General features: G+C 33.3%; 6 protein-coding genes across 6 annotated transcripts; 4 read left to right on the top strand and 2 right to left on the bottom strand.

Moving 5' to 3' along the window:
- The first annotated feature begins 2,907 nt into the window (after positions 1 to 2,907).
- LOC129946241 (maltase A2-like) lies at positions 2,908 to 5,198 on the top strand. Its single transcript, XM_056056364.1, has 8 exons — positions 2,908 to 3,100; positions 3,165 to 3,508; positions 3,564 to 3,940; positions 4,031 to 4,229; positions 4,289 to 4,396; positions 4,462 to 4,772; positions 4,840 to 4,986; positions 5,053 to 5,198. The coding sequence occupies exons 1-8, from the start codon at positions 2,947 to 2,949 to the stop codon at positions 5,123 to 5,125; spliced, it is 1,713 nt and encodes a 570-aa protein (XP_055912339.1). The 5' UTR covers positions 2,908 to 2,946; the 3' UTR covers positions 5,126 to 5,198.
- Positions 5,199 to 7,444: 2,246 nt separating this feature from the next.
- Positions 7,445 to 9,751, top strand: LOC129946240 (maltase A2-like). The gene is made up of 8 exons (XM_056056363.1): positions 7,445 to 7,623; positions 7,683 to 8,026; positions 8,082 to 8,458; positions 8,585 to 8,783; positions 8,854 to 8,961; positions 9,026 to 9,339; positions 9,407 to 9,553; positions 9,621 to 9,751. Exons 1-8 carry the CDS (start codon positions 7,467 to 7,469, stop codon positions 9,691 to 9,693), a joined length of 1,719 nt encoding a protein of 572 aa, XP_055912338.1. The 5' UTR covers positions 7,445 to 7,466; the 3' UTR covers positions 9,694 to 9,751.
- A 1,788-nt stretch (positions 9,752 to 11,539) lies between these two features.
- LOC129944749 (uncharacterized) lies at positions 11,540 to 12,394 on the bottom strand. The gene is given in 4 exon segments (XM_056054414.1): positions 11,540 to 12,004; positions 12,059 to 12,212; positions 12,214 to 12,243; positions 12,341 to 12,394. Coding segments are annotated over 4 exon segments (585 nt in total). The 3' UTR covers positions 11,540 to 11,657.
- A 2,041-nt stretch (positions 12,395 to 14,435) lies between these two features.
- On the bottom strand, positions 14,436 to 15,851 carry LOC129944748 (uncharacterized). Its single transcript, XM_056054413.1, has one exon. The coding sequence runs from the start codon at positions 15,849 to 15,851 to the stop codon at positions 14,436 to 14,438; it is 1,416 nt and encodes a 471-aa protein (XP_055910388.1).
- A 570-nt stretch (positions 15,852 to 16,421) lies between these two features.
- Positions 16,422 to 18,801, top strand: LOC129946958 (maltase A2-like). The gene is made up of 8 exons (XM_056057342.1): positions 16,422 to 16,716; positions 16,776 to 17,119; positions 17,175 to 17,551; positions 17,650 to 17,848; positions 17,918 to 18,025; positions 18,090 to 18,403; positions 18,471 to 18,617; positions 18,685 to 18,801. The coding sequence occupies exons 1-8, from the start codon at positions 16,560 to 16,562 to the stop codon at positions 18,755 to 18,757; spliced, it is 1,719 nt and encodes a 572-aa protein (XP_055913317.1). The 5' UTR covers positions 16,422 to 16,559; the 3' UTR covers positions 18,758 to 18,801.
- A 1,570-nt stretch (positions 18,802 to 20,371) lies between these two features.
- Positions 20,372 to 22,771, top strand: LOC129947003 (maltase A2-like). The gene is made up of 8 exons (XM_056057400.1): positions 20,372 to 20,574; positions 20,634 to 20,977; positions 21,034 to 21,410; positions 21,473 to 21,671; positions 21,731 to 21,838; positions 21,911 to 22,230; positions 22,301 to 22,447; positions 22,514 to 22,771. The coding sequence occupies exons 1-8, from the start codon at positions 20,418 to 20,420 to the stop codon at positions 22,605 to 22,607; spliced, it is 1,746 nt and encodes a 581-aa protein (XP_055913375.1). The 5' UTR covers positions 20,372 to 20,417; the 3' UTR covers positions 22,608 to 22,771.
- The last annotated feature ends 390 nt before the right edge of the window (positions 22,772 to 23,161 follow it).

Raw genomic sequence — 23,161 nt, 5'->3', positions numbered from 1 at the left:
TAAATTCAGTGTTTCTTTTCTTCAGTTCACTTGCTTTTGTGGTGACTTTCACATTTATTTAGTTGGTGTCAATAAAAGACACCACAACGTTAAAATCTAAAAGCATCTATGGTCACGTTGCACTGATGTCTTTTTAACAAATAACTTATAAATTAACTTTATATGTTATTTTCATTAAATAGATAAATAAAAAAATGTTCAACCTTCCTACTGATTTCCTATTTTTACAAACTTTTATTAATACTTTTTCTACCCAAAGAAAAAATACTAAAATTTTGAAACATTTGTGTCAATTATATTGACAATTTTTATAGCCCACACACATTTCTTAAACAAATATTGTATCAGTAATTAAAAACAATTGCCGACAATTTTTAAAAGAAACTAAGAACTTAGAAAATGATCTTCTGTTTTGGGAAGTATTATTATGTCTTTCTCAAGCCCCTCATAAAAACTAAATATTTGTTTAACATGTTTTAAAAGTTTACCTCAATTTAATTTTAAACTGTTTGATAGACGAAAAAATTTCGAATTAAATATATTTTGGGAAAAAGATGTTCACTTCTTAACCTATAAGTAACAATTACTGAAGATTTATATAAACCATAGAGTTTTAAAAAGAAAAATGATCTAAAATATGTTGAATATTGTTGATATTACTCGTATATCATTTCAAAACCTTATTATGTATTGTTTGCTGCATTTGGCAGATTGACTTCGAAACAAAAATGTGTTGCACCGAAGATGACCGCGAAACGATCAATCACAAACAATTAAATCAATTTTTTTTGAAATCAAATACCTAATCAAAAATAAGGGCAAACACGACTTATGAGTTTTATATGTCTCAGAAATTTCTGGTAAAAGAAACGAAAGATAATAATGATCGATATGTTGGAATTTTCGAAAGTGTTACTTGGAATGGTTTTCATCATTAAAACTAATCATTTTAATTTTTGACAGGTTAGTTACAGCTTTCATTGAAAATGTCTATTATGGGACACAAATTCGCTGATTGGAATCAAGTATTTCCTGATCGGACTCAATCATTTAGGCGCCAGTTATTGTTAAATCATTAAAATCAATCCGGAAAATTTGTTGAATGAATATTTGATAAGAAATGAAAATTATATAGGAACTGTACTGTTGAACTCAAACCAAACATTTTTTTTAAGAAAAGAGTTAAATTGCTCAATTATTTTTAGCTTAAAATGTATTTTACTAATTTCCAGACGAAAATTAATTTTCGTGAACAGCTTTTTTCTTATGTTCGAACTTCACACTATTCAAATGACAAATTTCTGTCAGTAAAATTTTGTTTAATGACAGACATTTTAATGATATAAACATATATATGATCTGTCAAAAATATTCCAATATTTATTTTCAATGATGAAAACCAATGATAGCTACGAGTAAAACTGGTGCCTTAAGCTTAGAGTTGAAAGTATAAAACTGACAGTTGGGAATACAAAGAAAATGGAACACTTTCAGTGGAATGATTTTGTTCTGAAATGTTAAACCAAAAATTATTAAGCTGTTCATTGAAAATAATTTCATAATTGGAAAATTACAAATGAATTAAAAAAATATGTCTGGGTTGAATAACCTATTTTTTTTTACTAAAAACGTACTAGAAATCATGACTTTTATAATCGCTTTTAAATCTCGCAACAAAATTTTCAATGATGAAATCCAATGATAGCTACATATAACTGGTACCTTAATCAATTAATGCCATCAATAACAGTCAGTTTTTATTACCGCGGGTAGTAGAACGTGAAAAGTAAAATACGAGCTCAACCAATCGCCCACTGATTTGTGTTTGAATTTCACACCATTCCAATGACAGCTATCTGTCAGAAAATATTTTATTGTGCACGTGAAACAGGAAATTTGCTGCTATAACATTTTTTTAGTATGTTCCTTTTTTTTCTTTTTAAATTCACCAGAATTGTCATTTTTCAACTTAAAGACAAAATGTCGTTTGTTTTAAATTTGTTCATAATAATATTCTTAATTTTGAATTTTTTTCTACTTTCAGTAAAGATGTATTTTTTTTTTATTTTTCAATGTCCGTTTAAACCTCTTCTTGATTTACTCTTGACTTTTGACACAGCGTAATTCAGCGCCATTCTACTTATTTGCTGACATTTTTTACAATTCAGCGGTTCTGATGAAAATAAAACAGACAAAAGTGTCATGACTTGAGCATTCAACTTCGAATTAAAGAGCATATTTAACCCCTCAAAATTTCCGAATGTTCAATAACTTTTTAAAACTGAGAAGAAAAATAAAAAAAGTGAAGAATTAAATGATCAATTAGTAAAGAAAAGTTGACAGCTATTTTCTTAATCCCAACGCTAAAGTCAACTTCCAGATATCTGGGCTACTGTCACATCATCGTTCTGTCGGTAGCTTATATTTAAACAAACCACCCGTAAAGTAGGCCAACCATATACATAAACTTAAACTTGCCGCAATGCCCTTCCTCCCATGATATTTTTTCAAACTACAATTTCTTTAATTATATGACATTTTATTAGTCTGGCAATCCTGATTATCATTTATTTAAAAATTATATTCCTTATGACGGCACCTGACGATATTCAAAACTTAATCAATTAAAATATCTATTTCGGGAACTCCCATTTTGAATGGGCTCGATTAAGCTGAAACTCGCATTAGACAACAGATATCTCATGCTTTTGAACCATCCAAAGTCCCTTATTGAATAAGGTATATGTCCATTATCAAATCATTTTCCTAGAAGATATGTCTAATCTTGAAAAATTTTAATTAAATCTTAAAACTTATCAAGATCGAAATAATAGTAAAATGACAAGATAATTAAGCCTAAGTACAAGATAACGAAGTCTTAATATGAATTGATCGTTGCGCGTTAAGGTTTAGTTTAACTCTTGCTGGTAAACTGGATAGACCAAAATGTTTAAAATTATTTTAGCGGCATTTATTTGCGGCTCGTTAAGTTTATCTTCCGTCGTTTCAAAATCTGATTGGTGGGAAGATGGATCATTCTATCAAATCTATCCAAGGTCATGGAAGGATAGTGACGGAAATGGAATAGGAGATTTGAAAGGTAAAATTAGCAATATGAAGTTGAGGTCTTTCGTTCTTCAACCGTATAAATCTAATTGTCCCAGGAATAACTGAGAAGCTTGAATACCTGAAAGAAATTGGAATAACTGCAACATGGCTTTCTCCAATTTTCCAATCTCCAATGGCAGACAATGGCTACGATATTTCGAACTTTACCAATATTGATCCAATTTTCGGAACTCTAGAAGACTTTGATGCTCTTTTGAAGAAGGCTAAGAGTATTGGACTCAAGGTTATTTTGGACTTTGTCCCAAACCACTCCAGTGACGAATGTGAATGGTTCCAAAAGTCTGTTAACCGCGAAGATGGATATGATGATTTCTACGTTTGGGATGATGGCAAGGATGACCCAATGAATCCGGGGAAGAAACTTCCACCATCCAATTGGGTATGTACATTGAAAATAAGACCAAATATCAAGACGTGCAATATTTTTAATGCAGATAAGCATTTTTAATGGTTCCATGTGGGAATGGAATGAGAAACGTCAGCAATTCTATTTGCATCAATTTTTGAAAGAGCAGCCTGACTTCAATTTCCGCAATCCAAAAGTCCACACAGCAATGTTGGAAGTTTTGAAGTTTTGGCTTGATCGAGGTGTGGATGGCTTTCGTATTGACGCTGTTACTCATATGTACGAGAAGATTTATGAAAATGGTACCTATCCTGATGAACCACTTAGTGGTACTACAAACGATTCTAACACTCAACATTATGTGAAACATATCTACACACAAGAACAATATGAAACAGTTGAATTACTTTATGAATGGCGGGAATTTCTGGATGATTACAAAAAACAAAATGGAGGCGATACAAGGTAAAGTTGGTGTGAAAATATGCATTTTTCTATTGAAGATAGCAAACTCCTTAGAAACATTTGATTGTTATGAACTCTATTTTTGTGCAGAATACTTTTGGCAGAGGCTTACGTAAGTCTTGACAGTATTGATCAATATGCTGGCAATGGTACACATTTGGGCGCTCATCTACCATTCAACTTTGATCTTACGTCAATAAATGCCACGTCGGATGCCCGAGATGTAGAAGGTTTTGTTCATAATTGGATGGATCGAATGTGGACGAAACATCAAATGGCTAATTGGGTGGTAAATACCAAGAACAGATGAGAAATCTAATAAATAAAATATCGCTTTCATTTTTAAAGGTTGGCAATCATGACTTGAAAAGAATTGCCTCCCGAGTCGGTGATGATTTAAAAGATTTAGTAAACGTTGTCCTTGCTGCTCTTCCTGGTGCAACTATAACATATTACGTAAGATAACTAATTAATTTTTATTAATATATTCTTCATAAAATAAACAAAAAACCACTTTACAGGGAGAAGAAATAGGAATGGTCAATGTGGATTGTAACGGACCTTGTTCTGATACACGAATTTTGGGAAGATCTCCATTCCAATGGAACGATGGAATTTCAGCAGGATTTTCCTCATCACCAAACACCTGGTTACCGGTAGCCCATAATTATAAGAAAGTCAATGTGAAAATTCAGCGTGGTGTTGCAAGTAGTACGTTGAATGTCTTCAAAGGCTCACAAAAGCTCAAACATACAGCAGCGTTCAAGGAATTCAAGGATGAGGGAGGTTTCAGTTATGGAGCTTTGAATGATAACGTTTTTCAAATTATTCGGTTGGTATAATTATGGCTTATTTATTTGATAATATTTCCAACGATTACTTCCACAAATTCCCAACAGTGGTAAATCAAGAGGGGAATATCGTGTTTTGGCAAATTTCGGAAATAAGGTTGAAAATATCGGTCAACTGTTCACCAAGGCCATGAAAGATGATAAGAATATTTACGAATATGCCTTAGTAACAAGTCATTCTACGCACAGGATTGGGTAAGAATCAAAAAATACTATATATTTTCGTGACAACACGTTTTAATGATTATCATGTATTTTCAGTGAAAGAGTGAAGCTAAATGAAATTTTCATGGTACCCTATGAAACGGTTGTGCTCAAAAAAATTAACAATTGAAAAATTATTTTGAAAACGTAATGCAATAAAATATATTTCTTTCAAGATATTAAAAACAAATTTCATATTTTAATTTTGTTTTTACTTTAATGCCATCCCTGGAAAATGGAAGTATTCAGAAAAGGTGAAATTGAAGTCTTTAGTACTTTGATACCTCAATGTCATTCCTGTAAATGAATGTATTCAGTGTTCTACAAAGGCCATAAATAATAACGGATTTTTGGGGTGTAGTTTGGTAAGTAAGAACGTTTCTCATATTTGGTGTATGAGATTTAAAGACAACGTTAAGAATTAACCCTTCCTTTTCCAAGTTTAACACTGAAAAAACTTTAACAGGTGAGGTGTCAAAAGAAAGACTTTTCTTTAGAATAGTATTTCTTTTCAATATAAATTAATAATTTCTTAAACTTTGATATTTAAATAAAATTAATTGGGAACATAATTTATCACAAGAAGTGGGTTGTGCGTTCTATTAGTTCTTTCAAATAAATTACTTATATTATAAGCAATTATATTATGTGCCAAAATTTGATTTGACAAAAACCTTCAAGAAATATATGACTTATTTTGAATATCATCTTCACGAGAGAACAAACAAACTATTTACTTTTCATTAATTTACCTTAATTTGAATACAAATTTCACCTTGCGTTTTTCAACAAAGATGAAATTTGTACGTTTGACAGTTTGCGAACATTGAACTAACCTTTCAAAAAAATATCTATTTCTTTAAAGCCAAGTGATATTAAAGTTCGGAGCACGCTCCATGAGCTCTGTCAAAAATAAAGATCTAAAATGTGAAGTAAAGAAACATACAACGGAAATATGACACATTTTAAAAATTTTGACAGTTCAGTTCTTCAGTGTTTTTATAAATACTTCAGAGAGCAGTGACCAAAACTTGACGTGGTCAGGCTGGGAGCGGGTCGAAATCCTGTATTTTAAATTGTTAAAACTCTTTATGTCAAGACACTGCACTTTAAAACACTGTATCTCAAAAAGCTGTATAATACTGGATGGTTTTGACAGATCAATTAGTTTGATGAAATTATTGATTATGATAAGAACAATTCATGTTAAAATGAGAGAGAGAAACAAACAGTTAAGAAGAATAAAATGAAAAAAGAAAAAATAAGAAGATACCATTTATTTTTATTTTTATCAGTTCAAAGACTCATGAATTATCATTTTGAAATACAGTATTTTGAGATACATTATTTTGAGATACAGTATTTTAAATGCAGTATTATGATCCATACAGTATTTTGACCCCAACCCGGTCAGGCTCTGCTCGTTCTCTTGATTGAAGAATGTAGTCCGCGCTACGCGGAGTTCTTTTAAGCCAATAATGTTGCTTTTCATGAACATAAACAGGCCCACGTAAATATGTTTGTTTAAAAAACGAAACTTGAGGTGTGTTCAGATGATGGAAAACAAATAAACACTCCGACTAAATACTTTACTGGTTTTCGGATGTTTTATTTTTAATTTCATCTTTTTAAATTATTAATTTGACTGCAAGTCGAGGCGTCAGCTTAAGAAATAAAAAATAAGCCCAGTTGTTGTTTCTTCCCAAAAATCACGTACTTAGAATTAGTCGTTCAATTAATACAAAAAATATTGGCCAACCAACATTCTCTACAAACAATTTCCATCGCTTAATGTTGACTGTCAAGTGTAGAATTAAGATTGAGAGAGAAGAGAAAAAATTACAATACGGCTCACTGGTGTATCTACCAACTGTCAATAAAAGATGACATTGGTTACTTTCAGATCGTAAGGATTGACATATTATTTATAGCATTGAATTGCTCAAAATATCCAAAAACTTATTAAAAAAATTTAAAAACGAGGTCAAACCAAATTAAAGCCAATATCAAGTAAAAATATCACATTAAGAACTTGTATAGTTACAATATAATTGGTCATTTAAGCCTAAGTATAAGACTTTTAAATTGGCAACCACATTCCATAAATTATATTTAAGCCATTTATAAGTCCCTTAAATAACCATTTTAATATATACTTTTTTAACGCTGGAAAAAAACAACCTTTACAATTATTTTAAAACAAAATCTTTTCAGATTTGGTAAAATGATGAAATTAATGTTGTCTTATCTTAGAGATTAAGTGAAATCCAATATAAGTACAAACATCCATCCCATCGTAGCTTTTGAAGAACATTTTCGTAAACAGGAACTTGAATACAGTTTATCAAAATGAAGAAGATCACTTTTCTGATATGAATAAGTCTAAGATAACTTAGAAGCTATAAAAGCAGTTTGTTTCAGAGTACTTTTATTGATTCAGTTAGGCTTCTGAAAGACCGAAAGACCATAAAATGGTTAAAATAATATTAGGAGCATTGCTCTGTAGTTTGTTGATTGCATCAACATTGGCTTCTTCAAAGTCAGATTGGTGGGAAGACGCGTCATTTTATCAAATCTATCCAAGATCATGGAAGGACAGTGATGGAAATGGAATCGGAGACTTAAATGGTAAAAATAAGGACCAACGTTAACATTTTAACTTCTGAGCTTACACATTTTGTTGGCAGGAATAACTGAAAAGCTTGATTACCTTAAGGAAATTGGAATGACTGCAACATGGCTTTCGCCAATTTTCCAATCTCCAATGGCAGACAATGGATATGACATTTCGAACTTTACCAATGTTGATCCAATTTTTGGAACTCTAGAGGATTTCAAAGCTCTTTTGAAGAAGGCTAAGAGTATTGGACTTAAGGTTATTTTGGACTTTGTCCCAAATCACTCGAGCGACGAATGCGAATGGTTCCAAAAGTCTGTTAACCGTGAAGATGGGTATGATGATTTCTTCGTTTGGGCTGATGGCAAGGATGACCCCATGAATCCGGGCAAGAAGCTTCCACCATCCAATTGGGTATGTTCATTAAAAATAAGACCAAGTTTCAAGTCGTACAACATTTCAACTACAGGTCAGCATATTTAATGGTTCCATGTGGGAATGGAATGAGAAACGTCAACAATTCTACTTGCACCAATTCTATAAAGAACAGCCTGACTTCAATTTCCGTAATCCAAAAGTCCATACAGCAATGTTGGAGGTCTTGAAATTTTGGCTGGATCTAGGTGTCGATGGTTTCCGTATCGATGCAGTTCCCCATATGTACGAAAAGGTTTTCGAAAATGGTACCTATCCTGATGAGCCACTCAGTGGCAGTACAAGCGATCCTACTAATCATAATTACTTAAAAAATATTTACTCAACAAATCAATATGAAACTGTTGAATTACTTTATGAATGGCGGGAATTCTTGGATAATTACAAAAAACAAAATGGAGGCGACACAAGGTAAGAAATAATGGAAATATTTTGCTACTAAAGTTGGATATAGCTAACTTCTTAGAAGTAGTTCACTATTTGATTAGTTCGTAGCAGAAGGTTACTGATTTTGACATAAACTCTTTTTTTGTGTAGGGTACTTTTGGCAGAAGCTTACGTAGGTCTCGACATTATCGATCAATTTTTTGGCAACGGTACTCATTTCGGCGCCCATCTACCATTCAACTTCGGTCTATCGTCACTAGATGACACATGCAATGCTCGAACTTTTGAAGGTTATGTCAGCTATTGGATGAATCAAATATGGAAGAAACATCAAATGGCTAACTGGGTGGTAAATATTAAAAACAGATAAGTTAATTTTGGTGAATCTAGAAAATAAAATATCACTTTCATTTTTAAAGCTTGGCAATCATGACTTGAAAAGAATTGCCTCCCGAGTCGGTGATGATTTGAAAGATTTAGTAAACGTTGTCCTTGCAGCTCTTCCTGGTGCAACTATTACATATAACGTAACTTATCTGATAAATCATGACTTGTTTGTCCTTAATAAATAAACCAAAAAACAATTTACAGGGAGAAGAAATAGGAATGGTCAATATAGATTGCGATTTACCAATTTGTAGTGATAAACGAATTTTGGGAAGATCTCCATTCCAATGGAACAATGGAATTTCAGCAGGATTTTCCTCATCACCAAACACCTGGCTACCGGTAGCACATAATTATAAGAAAGTCAATGTGAAAACTCAGCGTTGGGTTGCAAGAAGTACGTTGAATATTTTCAAACGGTCACAAAAACTCAAGCATACTGCCGCGTTTAAGGAATTCAAGGATGAGGGAGGTTTCAGTTATGGGGCTTTGAATGATAACGTTTTTCAAATTATTCGGTTGGTATAGTTGTGGCTTTTTTATTTGGTAATATTTCTAACGATTAATTCCACAAATCCCCAACAGTGGTAATTCAACTGGACAATATCGTGTTTTGGCAAATTTCGGAAATAGGGTTGAAAATATTGGTCAACTGTTCACCAAGGCCATGAAAGATAATGAGAATATTTACGAATATGCCTTAGTAACAAGTCATTCCACTCACAGAATTGGGTAAGAAGCAAAACATGTTATACATTTTCTTGACAACACATTTTTAATGATTAACATGTATTTTCAGTGAAAGAGTGAAGCTAAATGAAGTTTTCATGGTACCCTATGAAGCGGTTGTGCTCAAAAAAATTACCAATTAAAAAATAATTTTGAAAACTCAATTCAATGAAATATATTTCTTCAAAGATATTTAAGACACATATCATGTTTTAATTTTCTTTGTACTCTAAAACCATCTCAAGAAAATGGAAGTATTAAGAGAAAAGCAATTTTAGGTTGTATTTTCCCTCAATGGCATCTCTGCTAATAGAAGTATTCAGAGTTTAATAGAAAGAAAAGTGTAGAAATCATGTTTAAGTGAGAAGTCTCTTTTAAGCAGTTCTCACACTAAACAAACAGATGAGGTTTCAAAAGGAACTTTGTATAAAATACTTCAAATGCTTTATTTGTGTAAACGATTAGTTCAAATGGTTTTTTCATTAACAAAGATGAATTTTTTCTAACTCATTTAGATTAATTAAATTTTCGATATTTTATATTTGTAGAGATACGCTCCATCTTTGCCAACAGGTTATACAAATGGTAAAAACCGGCAAGTTCTTTTGATTGTGATTTGTTGGCACAGCAGGGAAAACAAACTGAAATGCTCTACACAAACATTTTTAAAATTATTCGGAAAGAGAAATATGACTCATTTTGAACATCATCACTTGGAAATCAATTATTCTTATACATAATTTTTAATGAAAAAAAAATATCTCAGAAATTTCGGATGACGATGACGCGATTGAAGATGTTTTCGATGATTTAGAGGAAAATCTTTAACTTTTAATGGCTCACAGTAGGGGAATGTCGGATATTATTCCTAAATGTCATAAATGGCGTGACAGTTTACTAAATATGATGGATGAACCGAGATTTCGACAACTTCTTAGAGTTGGAAGAGATCAATTTTCCAAATTGATAAACTTAATACAAAATGATGAGGAGTTCAATAAGGCGCATTCTTGTTAGCAGTTTTCAATTGAATTGCAACTAGCTATTGTACTTTTTCGACTTGGTTCATCTAGAGAAAGCGCTGTATTTAGAAAACTACTTTCGGAGTAGGAGATGCAGGCACCATCTACAAAATAACTGAAAGAATTTTTAAGGTGCTTTTAAAATTGCAGTCTACGTATATATTTTGGCCAAATGCGTTTGAGCGTGCACAAATTCATGCAGACACATTCCACGAACTGCCATTTTGCATTGGATATATCGATGGAACTGAAATAGAGCTTGCAGAAGCACCAATAGTAGACCACACTGCTTACTTTTCCAGAAACCATACGTACTCTATAAAAGCGCAAGTAGTGTGTGACAATAAATTGAAAATAAGGCGGCATGATGCCCGAATTTTTTGAAACAGTTCGCTGTTTAAAAATATTGAACTTTACTTTTCTTCGCAGCAATGGATAGCAGGACCAATTCAAAACATTTAGATAGAAACACTCGTATTAATTTTAATTTGAGGCATAGCAAGTACCGCGTAAGAGTAGAGTATTGTTTTGGTGTTCTCAAAGAAAGATTTGGTAGCCTAAAGCAGCTTAGAATGTGCATTTCTAACAGAGAAAGTCATAAGTTATGTTGCGATTGGTTTACTGTATGCTGCATTTTACATAATATTGTATTGGAAAAGGATTTAAATAACCTTAATCTTAATGTGGAACTGGTACAAATAGTAGAAGACTTCAATAATGGCGAAGAAGTTACAAGCTGTTCTGCTGAAACAAAAAGACAAGCAATATACTCCCTTATGTTCCCAATAATATATGATTTAAAGTAAAAGAAAAGTTTTAAAAAAAAATTACTTTATTTATCCACTATTATAAATTCATTTAATAAAAAAAAACTAATAAAATTACATTTAAAAACAAAACTCAAAACATTCATTTAATAAAAAAAAATTAAAAATTAATAACACAACTTAAAAATTCATTCATTACTTAGTTTTTTTTTCATTTTTGGTATTTCAACTCCAATTCATACCTCTTTAGACGCTCTTCCTTTTCCATTTCAAGAATTCTCAATTTTTCTTCTTTTTCTATTTAGAGTTCTTTAATTTTTAGCTCGCGTTTTCGTGACCAGCTGACGATTTTGGCGCTATTTTTTTTAATAATTCGGCAAATTCCTGCCCTTTTTTAGAAACTGGCGTGGTTGTGACACTTTGTGAACTTAATAGCGTAGGATTCGTTTCAGAAGCTACATCAGCACTAGCTTCACAGAGTTCTGAATTCTCTACTAAAGAAATATCTACAACTTCGTATGCCACTGGTTCGTCAATATCCAGGTTATTCAATTGGTTCTTTGTATATCCCATGTCATGCACTTCAAAAGCACATTGCGAATGAACTTTTGCACCGAAAATTTCACTTAATTGCTTGTAGTGCGGACACATTTGCAATACTTTACCTTAAATAACAATTATATTTAATTTAGTTTGTTTGAGTTATGAAAATATTTTACCTTCCACTTTTGAAATGTCTTCATCAATCTCTTGAACACCAGCACCTGTTGACATTTTCCAGTCGTTCGCCTTTTTATATGTAGACTTTAAATGTCGTACCTTCCACTTTATCAGCTCCCAATTGGCATCAATATTATTTTGTTTCAGCAATCATTTTTTTATAATAAAGTTGTGCTGTTGGTAGCTACAAAAAACAGCAAATACTTGTAAAGAAATGTTAAATATTGTTGATCTATATTACCTCCAAGTCCGGATTATCCCGTATATATGTAGTTTAAAACTATTTTAATTTCGTCAATTGACCACTCTTTATTTATTTTAATTAGATCAGCCATGTTGATTATTTAAATATCCGCTGATTTATTGCTGTCAAAACAGTGTTGCTCATGCTTGCGCATTTGTATACTTAAGGGTTTCAGCGAAGTAAATTTGCACTAGTAAAGCATGTGCATATTCATATATTTTGTTATTGTAGAGCATCTGTATGCACAAAAAATATGCACATGCACTGATGCAATACCATTTACACCACATCGTGAATTCCCCTTTATGTATATGAAGTAAGAACGTGAAAAGGGAAATGTGAGACATTTTAAAACTTTTTACAGTTCAGTTCTTCACTGTTTTTTATAAATATATCAAAGAGCTTTGATTAAACTCGACGTAGTCAGGCTCTGCTCGGTGCTCTGCTTTGAGTTTCAAATAAAAAAGAATAATATATCATATCTTGATTGAATACTGTCGTTCGCGTTACGCGGAGCTCTTCTAAGCCAACAATTCTGGAGTGCATGAATATAAACATACCTTTACCTGCTTGTTTTAAATACGAAACTTGGGGTGTGTTCAGTTGAAATAAAACTAGTAAACACTATAGCTAAATACTAATAGGCCCCATACACTACACATGCCTGCATGCGCAAGCACAAAAATGCGCAAATACTCTTTCCCCATACACTACGCATGCAAACTGTACAAGATTCAGTTTTGTGTTCACCGCTGAACAGAAAACTTTAAAAAATGTCAAGCTCCGACTCCGCTGCTGCGGCAATTTTGATTGCTTTAGCCCTTGACTGAGCAAATGTAGCACACACACCACTCATGCTTGCATGCACAAGCAAGAAAATATCAAAATTTTTTGATATTGCTCATGCCGCTTGCACAAACACACAGTTCACACCATACACTGGCAGTTTGCATGCGCAAGCACTGTATGCGCATGCAGGCATGTGTAGTGTATAGGCCCTATAAGCCAATTTCAGAATTTTTTTAATATCATCTTTTAAAATTATATATTTGACTGTTGGTCAAGGCGTTAGTGTAAGAATCGAAAAATGAGCCTTATATTTTCCTTTTTTGTCAAAATAACGGTATTTTGTATGTAGCGACTTTGGAAATATTCGTTGAGCAACAAACATGGGCAACCAACAATTTTCGTGCCTTAGTGTCAACTGTCAAGTTGTGATTAGTTAGTTTTAGTTTAATTGACTTCTTTATTTCTTAGAATAATAACATTACGTAATATTAATTTCTAAAGCCTAATTGGTATGGCCTATTTGGCCGTCTACCAGAGTGACATATTATAATATGAATTCATTGAAAAAATACAGAAATTGTTAAAATTTGTTTTGTTTACTATTTTATATAATTAAAAATCTTCTTCAATAATAGCTTTTCTATAACGCAGTGCTGTGATAACATAGTTGTAAAGTCCATCCCATCCCTGGTCACCGTTGAGAATGCTGAGCATTTCTCCTTCTTCCAAGTTACGTTTGTTGAAGTATCTCAACCGAATTTCAATCAGAACAGGACATATTGCAATAAAATGAAATGTATCTTCACGCGCTTTCAAGTTACATAGACTACACAGTAAAGGCAGATCTGGTCGGTGGGGTACAAAGTTGAGACTGAGCAATTCTCCTCTTGTTTTGAAAATGATATTTATTTTATTTAATGAGTTCTTATTTAGAAGGTACGAGTTCTGTTGAAGGTTATAGTTAAGACGATTATAGTAGCATCTAGACAGAGAAGAACTGGCTTCCGATGCATATCTCTCAAACAAGATGCTTCCAAACTTTTCGAGGATCTCATTGAACTTTCTCCTTAGCATTGACGGTTGTTCCCTTGAAGATATGTTCATGGTTGTACCACATGTTTCGGCGAGGTTAGTCCATTCTTCGAACATTGATCCTTTTCCTTGGATAGCTGCTCTTAGAACTTTTTTTGGTATCCGATTACCATCCATTTCAAATACCTTTACAATATAGTTGAAGTGTATTGCGAGGGTGTCCATAATCAAAGGTGGTGTACCTGTTTCTAGGTAAACCATGTAGTTTGGGGTAGTTTTTGGTAGACAAAGTATTCTTTTCACAAAATATCTTATGAATTTTTCCACAGATTCAAAGGCGGGGAATATCCATACAGAGATACAGAGAGCTTGTAAAAGAGAGCTTGACGGTCGACAGAGTCAAAAGCTGCACGGAAGTCTATAAAGAAAGCGTATATATGGTCTATGGTTGAATAACTTTTCCTGAAACCAGCCTGGAATTCCCATAGAATGTTCTTGTCCTCCACCCACTTCGACAGTCTGTTGTGAATAAGTCCAGCAAATAGCTTAGCGCAGGTGTTAAGAAAGGAAATCCCTCTGTAGATTGCTGGGTCCTCGTAGCTACCTTTTTTGTGAAGCGGAAAAATAATTGACTTATGAAAAACTTCCGGAACAGAGGCACTTTCGAAAATTCGGTTGAATTCGGATGTTAAAAGAAAGATACATTTTTCCGTGGCGTGTTTGAAGAATTCAAAGGGGATCCGGTCATCCCCTGGGGCTTTGTTTGATTTTGCATTTGCAACAACTTCTTGGATCGAAAAAGGTGCATCTAAGTACACATCAAGGATCGAGGGAGCTGCATATTGCACCAAAGGACCATTTGCTGAGCGATTGAGAAGGCTGATGAAGTAGTCTCTAAGATCAGATGCCTGCAAACCCAGAGCTATAGTATTTATTTTTCCATTAAGATGCTTAACAGCTTTCCAAAACTCTGAAGATGAGCGGGTGTTATTTATAACAGCAATATTTAAATTTTCAAAGGAAACTCTCTTGGCATAACATAATCGTTTAGAGTTCCTATTCGCATCCGTATATAATTTTCTAAAAATCTGTAGGTTGTGGGTTCTTAAAAGATTGAGGTAATTAAACGACAATTTCCTTGCTTTCACGCATTCAACATCAAACCATTTTTGTTTAATTAATGCTTTATTTTTTTGCGGATTGTTTTTCGGGTTTGCTTTCTTAATCATTTCTAGAAGGGTGTTTATATCAGCACGAATATCCAAATTTCCAAGCGTCTCCAGTTCTTTGTTTAAGTTTGTTTGGTAAACGTTTCGGTTCTTATAGTTCCAAATCAGTTTTGGAACAAGGTTAAGCTGTCTTGTATTGACTGGAGATTGTGATGTTGTACACGAAAGTGCTATTTCAAGCGGCATATGATCTGAAAACGTTTCGACTCCTACTTCAAAATTACTTATGACATCATTCCATTTTCCAGATATGAAGCAATAGTCAATGACAGAACAACTAGTTCCTCTAATGAAGGTATACTCCCCTTTAGCGTCTCCTTCACAACTTCCATTTAGAACATGACAGTTGAATTCATCTGCAAGTTCCAAGATTTTCGATCCCTTGCTATCGCACAAAGCGTCTTTCGAATTACGGTTCAGGTTAAAAAATGGGTAATGTGAACTGATATAGTTATTTTGTGATTGGCCAATCCTGGCATTGAAATCTCCAATAAGCATTATGTTCGTCGAATCAATGCCTTGCAAGTTGTCACACAGTTTTTCAAAGTCTAAGTTGAGATTATGAGAGAAAACAGTTACTTACAATACCGCTAATTGGTGTAACTACTGTCAAAAAAAGATGACTTGGGCCACTTATAGATCCTTAAGGTTAAGGTATTAGGGCAACAACACAAATTAATTAAAAAATGTATTGAAAATGAATCTAGACCATCACATAATGTAAGTAAATGTTGTGATTAAAAACACGATCACATTAAAATAGAACCAAAATCACGTAAGAATTTCGTAACGTACAATTGATCATGTTAGCCTTACTATAAGACTTTCTTAGCGGCAACTAAATGTCATAAATTATATTTATCCATTTATAAATCACTTAAGTAATTTTTTTAAACTCTGGAAAAAAACAACCTTTACAATTATATTAAAAAAAAATCTATTCAGATTTGGTAAAATAATGAAATTCATTTTGTCTTATCTTAAAGATTAAGTGAAATCCAATATAAGTACAAACACCCAGCACATCATTGCTTTTCAAGAACATTCTCGCAAGCAGGAACAAGAATACAGTTTATCAAAATGAAGAAGATCACTTTTCTGATATAAATAAGTCCAAGATTAGTTAGAAGCTATAAAAGCTGTTTGTATCAGGGATCTTTTATTGATTTAGTTGGGTTTCTGAAAGTCAACCGAAAAGACCATAAAATGGTTAAAATAATATTAGGAGCATTGCTCTGTAGTTTGTTGAGTGCATCAACGTTGGCTTCTTCAAAGTCAGATTGGTGGGAAGACGCGTCATTTTATCAAATCTATCCCAGATCATGGAAGGACAGTGATGGAAATGGAATCGGAGACTTAAATGGTAAAAATAAGGACCGAATTAAACATTATCCTTTCTGAGCTTACACATTTTGTTGGCAGGAATAACTGAGAAGCTTGATTACCTCAAGGAAATTGGAATGACTGCAACATGGCTTTCGCCAATTTTCCAATCTCCAATGGCAGACAATGGCTACGATATTTCGAACTTTACCAATATTGATCCAATATTCGGAACTCTTGAGGATTTTGATGCTCTTTTAAAGAAAGCCAAAAGTATTGGACTTAAGGTTATTTTGGACTTTGTACCAAATCACTCCAGTGACGAATGTGAATGGTTTCAAAAGTCTGTTAACCGTGAAGATGGATATGATGATTTCTTTGTTTGGGCTGATGGCAAGGATGACCCGATGAATCCGGGCAAGAAGCTTCCACCATCCAATTGGGTATGTTCATTAAAATTAATACCAAGTTTCAAGTCGTACAACATTTCAACTACAGATCAGCATATTTAATGGTTCCATGTGGGAATGGAATGAAAAACGTCAACAATTCTACTTGCACCAGTTCTATAAAGAGCAACCTGACTTCAATTTCCGCAATCCAAAAGTCCATACAGCAATGTTGGAGGTCTTGAAATTTTGGCTTGATCTTGGTGTCGATGGTTTCCGTATCGATGCAGTTCCCCATATGTACGAAAAGGTTTTCGAAAATGGTACCTTTCCTGATGAGCCACTCAGTGGCGGTACAAACGATTCTACCAATCATAATTACTTAAGACATATTTACTCACAAAATCAATATGAAACTGTTGAATTACTTTATGAATGGCGGGAATTCTTGGATAATTACAAAAAACAAAATGGAGGCGACACAAGGTAAGAAATAATCGAACAAATTCTTAGAATAAGTTCACTATTTGATTAGTTCGTAGTAGAAGGTTACTGATTTTGACATGAACTTTATTTTTGTGTAGGGTACTTTTGGCAGAAGCTTACGTAGGCCTCGACAGTATCGATCAATTTTTTGGCAATGGTACTAATTTCGGCGCCCATCTACCATTCAACTTTGGCCTATCATCACTAAATGACACAAGCAATGCCCGAACTTTTGAGGGCTATGTCAGCAACTGGATGGATCGAATATGGAAGAAACATCAAATGGCTAATTGGGTGGTACGTACCAAAAACAGATGAGCATTTTTAGGAAAATCTAGTAAATAAATACCAATTCAATTTTTAAAGGTTGGCAATCATGACTTGAAAAGAATTGGTACTCGTGCCGGTGAGAATTTAAAAGATTTAATCAATGTTGTCCTTGCTGCTCTTCCTGGGGCAACTATTACATATAACGTAACTTATCTGATAAACCATGATTTGTTTGTACTTAATAAATAAATCAAAAAACAAATTACAGGGAGAAGAAATAGGAATGGTCAATATAGATTGCGATTTACCAATTTGTAGTGATAAAAGAATTTTGGGAAGGTCTCCATTCCAATGGAACGATGGAATTTCAGCAGGATTTTCCACATCACCAAACACCTGGTTACCAGTAGCTCGTAATTATAAGAAAGTCAATGTGAAATTTCAGCGTGGTGTTGCAAGTAGTACGTTGAATGTCTTCAAACGCTCACAAAAACTCAAACACACAGCAGCGTTTAAGGAACTCAAGGATGAGGGAGGTTTCAGTTATGGGGCTTTGAATGATAACGTTTTTCAAATTATTCGGTTGGTATTAAGTTGGTCTTTCCATTTGTTGCTAATTCTAACGATAACTTCCAAAATCTTCTTAAAGTGGTAATTCAACAGGAGAATATCGTGTTTTGGCAAATTTTGGGAATAGTCTTGAAAATATTGGTAAACAGTTTGCCAGTGATTTGAAAGATGATATGAATATATTTGAATATGCTTTGGTAACAAGTCGTTCTCCCCACAGAATTGGGTAAGAAGCAAAATTTGTAATATATTTTTTCAATACTCATCTATAATGATACAATATTTTTTTGCAGTGAAAGGGTAAAACTAAACGAAGTCTTCATGGTGCCTTATGAAGCAGTTGTTTTAAAGAAGATTACAACTTAAAAAATAAAAACAATAAACTAACAAATAAAATACTAAAAACATCGCTTTATGTAGATAAAGTTTTTTTTTCATAATTTATATAGTAAAACGATTTTATGGTCTTTATTTCGTGAGTCCGCGCTACGCGGCCTTTGTGCGAATCGATAATAGAATGGACTAGACAGGCTCATAAAGCTTAGTTTCTTTGAATTTATACTTCTGCGGTAAATGCAAAGAATCATTAAGATGTTTTTTTTTCAAAACCCACATCTGTCTACCAGTACCAGGGCCTAGTATTTCAACTGGAGACGGCAGAGGAGGCATTTCCAAGATCGAATGAACTCTGGCAGTTGAAAAACTTAATTCAAACCTTTTAGGGCCTGTGCGACACATTCGGAGCACAAGCTTGTAAAGAACTTAGACGCTTAGAATGTGGCCCTCCGGCTTCGGGACAGCGAGTATTTTGTGTGGATTTATTGTTGGAACTAGACTCAAGCAACAAGTCTTAGGTTTCAGAAGTGTGGAGTGTGGAGAAAAATTCGTTGGCTCTAGCCCGAAATGTCTTCCAATAAAATGCCGAGGGACGGCTTGGTAGATCAAGACCGTGACTCAGGTGATTGATACAGCTAGCTATGAGTGCAAAACTGGAAACAATTTTTTGGAATGTCGCATTTCATGAATTGTTGTCAATTTCAAACCTAAAGACATTCCTGGAATAATTCGTAAGCACAACCAATGATGTGCGAAACAATGACGTACACTAAATGGGAGACGGTTAAGAGATCAATTAATTTCAATGACATTAAAAACCTTAAACCATTCGGAACAGAATTGCATGACAAAGTCTTTAAGGTAATTACACATTTTTGGAAAAAACTAGGTGAAGTTTTGCTCTTGATTCCAAAAAAAAAAAGACTTCCCCGCTGTAGAAAAACAAACAATTCTCAGGAAATTCCGACATAAACTGAAGAAATACAACCCAGCTAAACCACAAAAATGTTGGACGTTTCTTTGACAAATGGTCTAATAATTCAAATTTGTAGGTTTTATACAAATATGGGCTATTATCACTGAGAATTAAAAGACTCAATTGAGTAGCAAGGACGTGAAAGCTTAATCAAAACAAAAAATTAACTACAAATGGAGTATAAATGAGCTTGGTCAGGACACCATTTGACATTAAAATAGTTAATTTATTGTCATATTATGATGGAATGAAATTGGTAGTAGGTAAGACCCGTTCCTTCCGGAAAGATATGAGTGTAGATTATGCCTGCTTCACAATCTGTCAAAATATGCAACTAATATACGCTTGTCAATTTGCTGATTTTATGTCGGAATTTCTTTAAAATCCTCAAACAAATATTTCCATTTAAAATTGCTTTTATTTGAGTTAGGTTTATGTTCTCTGACACTGAAAGAAACACCCTGTCATATTAATTTTTTATTCAGATTTGGCAAAAGTGATCAGATCAATTTCCTGTTATCTTTAAGTTTTAATTAAAACTTTAAGAATGTTATCACGTCATCGATTTTCAAGAACCTTATTAAACGGTTTTAAAAATGTAGTTTATCGAAAAAGATCGCGTTTGTGTAAGATTACTCAGGGGTTAAGTTGTTTGTTTTGAACAGCCTTGTTGAATCAGTGGGGTTTCTGATAGTCAACCGAGAAGACCATAAAATGGTTAAAATAATATTAGGAGCATTGCTCTGTAGTATGTTGAGTGCATCAACGTTGGCTTCTTCAAAGACAGATTGGTGGGAAGACGCGTCATTTTATCAAATCTATCCAAGATCATGGAAGGACAGTGATGGAAATGGAATCGGAGACTTAAATGGTAAAAATAAGGACCGAATTTAACATTATCCTTTCTGAGCTTACACATTTTGTTGGCAGGAATAACTGAGAAGCTTGATTACCTGAAGGAAATTGGAATGACTGCAACATGGCTTTCGCCAATTTTCCAATCTCCAATGGCAGACAATGGCTACGATATTTCGAACTTTACCAATATTGATCCAATATTCGGAACTCTTGAGGATTTTGATGCTCTTTTAAAGAAAGCCAAAAGTATTGGACTGAAAGTTATTTTGGACTTTGTTCCAAACCACTCAAGTGTTGAATGTGAATGGTTCCAAAAGTCTGTTAATCGCGAAGATGGATATGATGATTTTTACGTTTGGGAAGATGGCAAAGATGACCCCATGAATCCGGGAAAGAAACTTCCACCATCCAATTGGGTAAGTTAATCGAAAATAAGACCAAATTTCAAGTCATCTTTATCCATGAAATGTAGATAAGCATATTTGGAGGATCCATGTGGGAATGGAATGAGAAACGCCAACAATTCTACTTGCATCAATTTTTGAAAGAGCAACCTGACTTCAATTTCCGTAATCCAAAAGTTCATACAGAAATGTTGGAAGTCTTGAAATTTTGGCTTGATCGTGGTGTCGACGGTTTCCGTATCGATGCAGTCCCTCACATGTACGAAAAAGTTTTCGAAAATGGTACTTACCCCGATGAGCCACTTAGTGGTGCAACAAACAATTCAGACAGTCAATACTACTTGCGACACATTTACACTCAGGCACAATACGAAACAGTTGAGGTACTTTATGAATGGAGAGATTTCTTGGAAAATTATAAAAAACAAAATGGAGGTGATTCGAGGTAACAAAATGGAGAGTTTTATGTTAGACTTCAGTGAAATTTGACAGTTGATTTTTTTGAAGAGTTATTTTAGCAGAAGCATATGCCGAAATTAATACTCTTGTACAATACTTTGGCAACGGTACACATTATGGAGCCCATCTACCGTTCAACTTCAATTTTGCAGCAGTAAGTGAGCTTTTAAATGCCCGAACTTTCCAAATGGTTGTCAGCAGTTGGATGGATACAATGTGGAAAACTCATAAAATGGCTAACTGGGTGGTAAATAATAATTGAAAGATATCTAAGTTATAAAAATTATATCCCATTAATTGTTAAAGGTTGGTAATCACGACTTACAAAGAGTTGCATCCCGTGTTGGTGATGATTTAAAAGATTTGGTTAATGTTCTTATTGCTTCTCTACCTGGTGCAACCATAACATACTACGTAAGTTCACATCTTTTTCAAATACTCTATTATCTCTACAAAATTAAGAAATAATTTAAATCGATATCTCAGGGTGAAGAAATAGGAATGATCAATGTAGAATACGAATGCCCAAATTGTGGAGATGATCAAACTCGTAACTTCAATAGATCACCATTCCAATGGGATGATGGAATATCAGCTGGATTTTCAACATCCACAAATACTTGGTTACCAATAGCTGAAAATTATAAAGAAAACAATGTGAAAGTTCAACGAGGTATTGCAAGAAGTACTTTGAATGTCTTCAAAAGCTCACAAAGGCTCAAACATACTGCAGCCTTTAAGGAGTTCAAAGATGACGATGGTTTTAGTTATGGAGCTTTGAATGATAATGTTTTTCAAGTTATTCGGTTAGTATCTTCGTACTTATTTAAATATTTCGAATTTCAAGAAAAGTACCAACAATAATTTTTATTAAAGTGGTAATAAAACAGGAGAATATAGAATTTTGGCCAATTTTGGAAACAAGATTGAAAATGTTGGACCACTCTTTGGTACAGTTATGGAAGACGCTACTGATACTTTTGAGTATACTTTAGTGACAAGTCACTCTCCTCATAGAATTGGGTAAGTTCTTTCTTTGAAGTTGAAAAATGCTTTGTTTTTTAAAACACTTGTTTTTATATTTTGTAGTGAAAAAGTAAAGCTGAGTGAAGTTTACATGATGCCATTTGAAGCCTGCGTTCTTAAGAAAATTGGTAATAATTCGGCAAATACCAGTTACTAGAAATTCGTCTGAAGAAAAATCAAAATTTGTTTTTGTTTGTTCTTCCGGTAACTACATAATTGAATGTTTATTAATTGATTAAATTTTTTGGTTGTAATTGAAACGAAATACTGAACAAAATGTATTCGGTTATTACCTAATTTTTAATAAATGTTTACCCATAAACGCCACTCAGCTTATTTTTCTATCAATATTTAGACACATGTAGAACACTATCTAAATTAGATAACTCCTTAATTATATTTAAAAATGTATCTGTTTGTAGAGCATAAATGTTTACTTTTGTATTAATGCCTGAGTTCGCCAAGGTCTCAAAATAAAAGAGGTAGGTTTGTATATAAAGAAAATATACCAGGTGTAAATATACACACCTTACTTTCTCTACTTACTTACTTTATAATATTTATTTAACTCAAATGCCTATTTTATGATTGGGTATAATTCCCCAAACTTATATAACCCCGTGGTAATAAAAAGATTAGCATTTTCAAACTACATATAATATAACTAATATTTGTTTTGCCAAAAATATTTGCTTTAACTTAACTTTCTTT

The sequence above is a fragment of the Eupeodes corollae genome, chromosome 2 (genome assembly GCF_945859685.1).
Source record: "Eupeodes corollae chromosome 2, idEupCoro1.1, whole genome shotgun sequence".
Classification (NCBI taxonomy): domain Eukaryota; kingdom Metazoa; phylum Arthropoda; class Insecta; order Diptera; family Syrphidae; genus Eupeodes; species Eupeodes corollae.
The sequence above is the reverse complement of the archived record's forward strand: the minus strand, read 5'-3'. Positions and strand labels throughout refer to the sequence as shown.

What these genes read in the sequence shown, in the direction of transcription:
- LOC129946240 (XM_056056363.1), top strand. Translation starts at nt 7,467, where the DNA reads ATGGTTAAAATAATATTAGGAGCATTGCTCTGTAGTTTGTTGATTGCA. An exon ending in AGCTTCCACCATCCAATTGG is followed by an intron (nt 8,027 to 8,081) that starts GTATGTTCATTA and finishes TTTCAACTACAG; the next exon opens with GTCAGCATATTTAATGGTTC. An exon ending in CAAAATGGAGGCGACACAAG is followed by an intron (nt 8,459 to 8,584) that starts GTAAGAAATAAT and finishes TTTTTTGTGTAG; the next exon opens with GGTACTTTTGGCAGAAGCTT.
- LOC129947003 (XM_056057400.1), top strand. Translation starts at nt 20,418, where the DNA reads ATGGTTAAAATAATATTAGGAGCATTGCTCTGTAGTATGTTGAGTGCA. An exon ending in AATGTTTTTCAAGTTATTCG is followed by an intron (nt 22,231 to 22,300) that starts GTTAGTATCTTC and finishes TTTTTATTAAAG; the next exon opens with TGGTAATAAAACAGGAGAAT. An exon ending in CACTCTCCTCATAGAATTGG is followed by an intron (nt 22,448 to 22,513) that starts GTAAGTTCTTTC and finishes TATATTTTGTAG; the next exon opens with TGAAAAAGTAAAGCTGAGTG.
- LOC129944748 (XM_056054413.1), bottom strand. Translation starts at nt 15,851, where the DNA reads ATGCTTATTGGAGATTTCAATGCCAGGATTGGCCAATCACAAAATAAC.
- LOC129946958 (XM_056057342.1), top strand. Translation starts at nt 16,560, where the DNA reads ATGGTTAAAATAATATTAGGAGCATTGCTCTGTAGTTTGTTGAGTGCA. An exon ending in TGGAATCGGAGACTTAAATG is followed by an intron (nt 16,717 to 16,775) that starts GTAAAAATAAGG and finishes TTTTGTTGGCAG; the next exon opens with GAATAACTGAGAAGCTTGAT. An exon ending in GGGCAACTATTACATATAAC is followed by an intron (nt 18,026 to 18,089) that starts GTAACTTATCTG and finishes AACAAATTACAG; the next exon opens with GGAGAAGAAATAGGAATGGT.
- LOC129946241 (XM_056056364.1), top strand. Translation starts at nt 2,947, where the DNA reads ATGTTTAAAATTATTTTAGCGGCATTTATTTGCGGCTCGTTAAGTTTA. An exon ending in CAAAATGGAGGCGATACAAG is followed by an intron (nt 3,941 to 4,030) that starts GTAAAGTTGGTG and finishes ATTTTTGTGCAG; the next exon opens with AATACTTTTGGCAGAGGCTT. An exon ending in ATCAAATGGCTAATTGGGTG is followed by an intron (nt 4,230 to 4,288) that starts GTAAATACCAAG and finishes TCATTTTTAAAG; the next exon opens with GTTGGCAATCATGACTTGAA.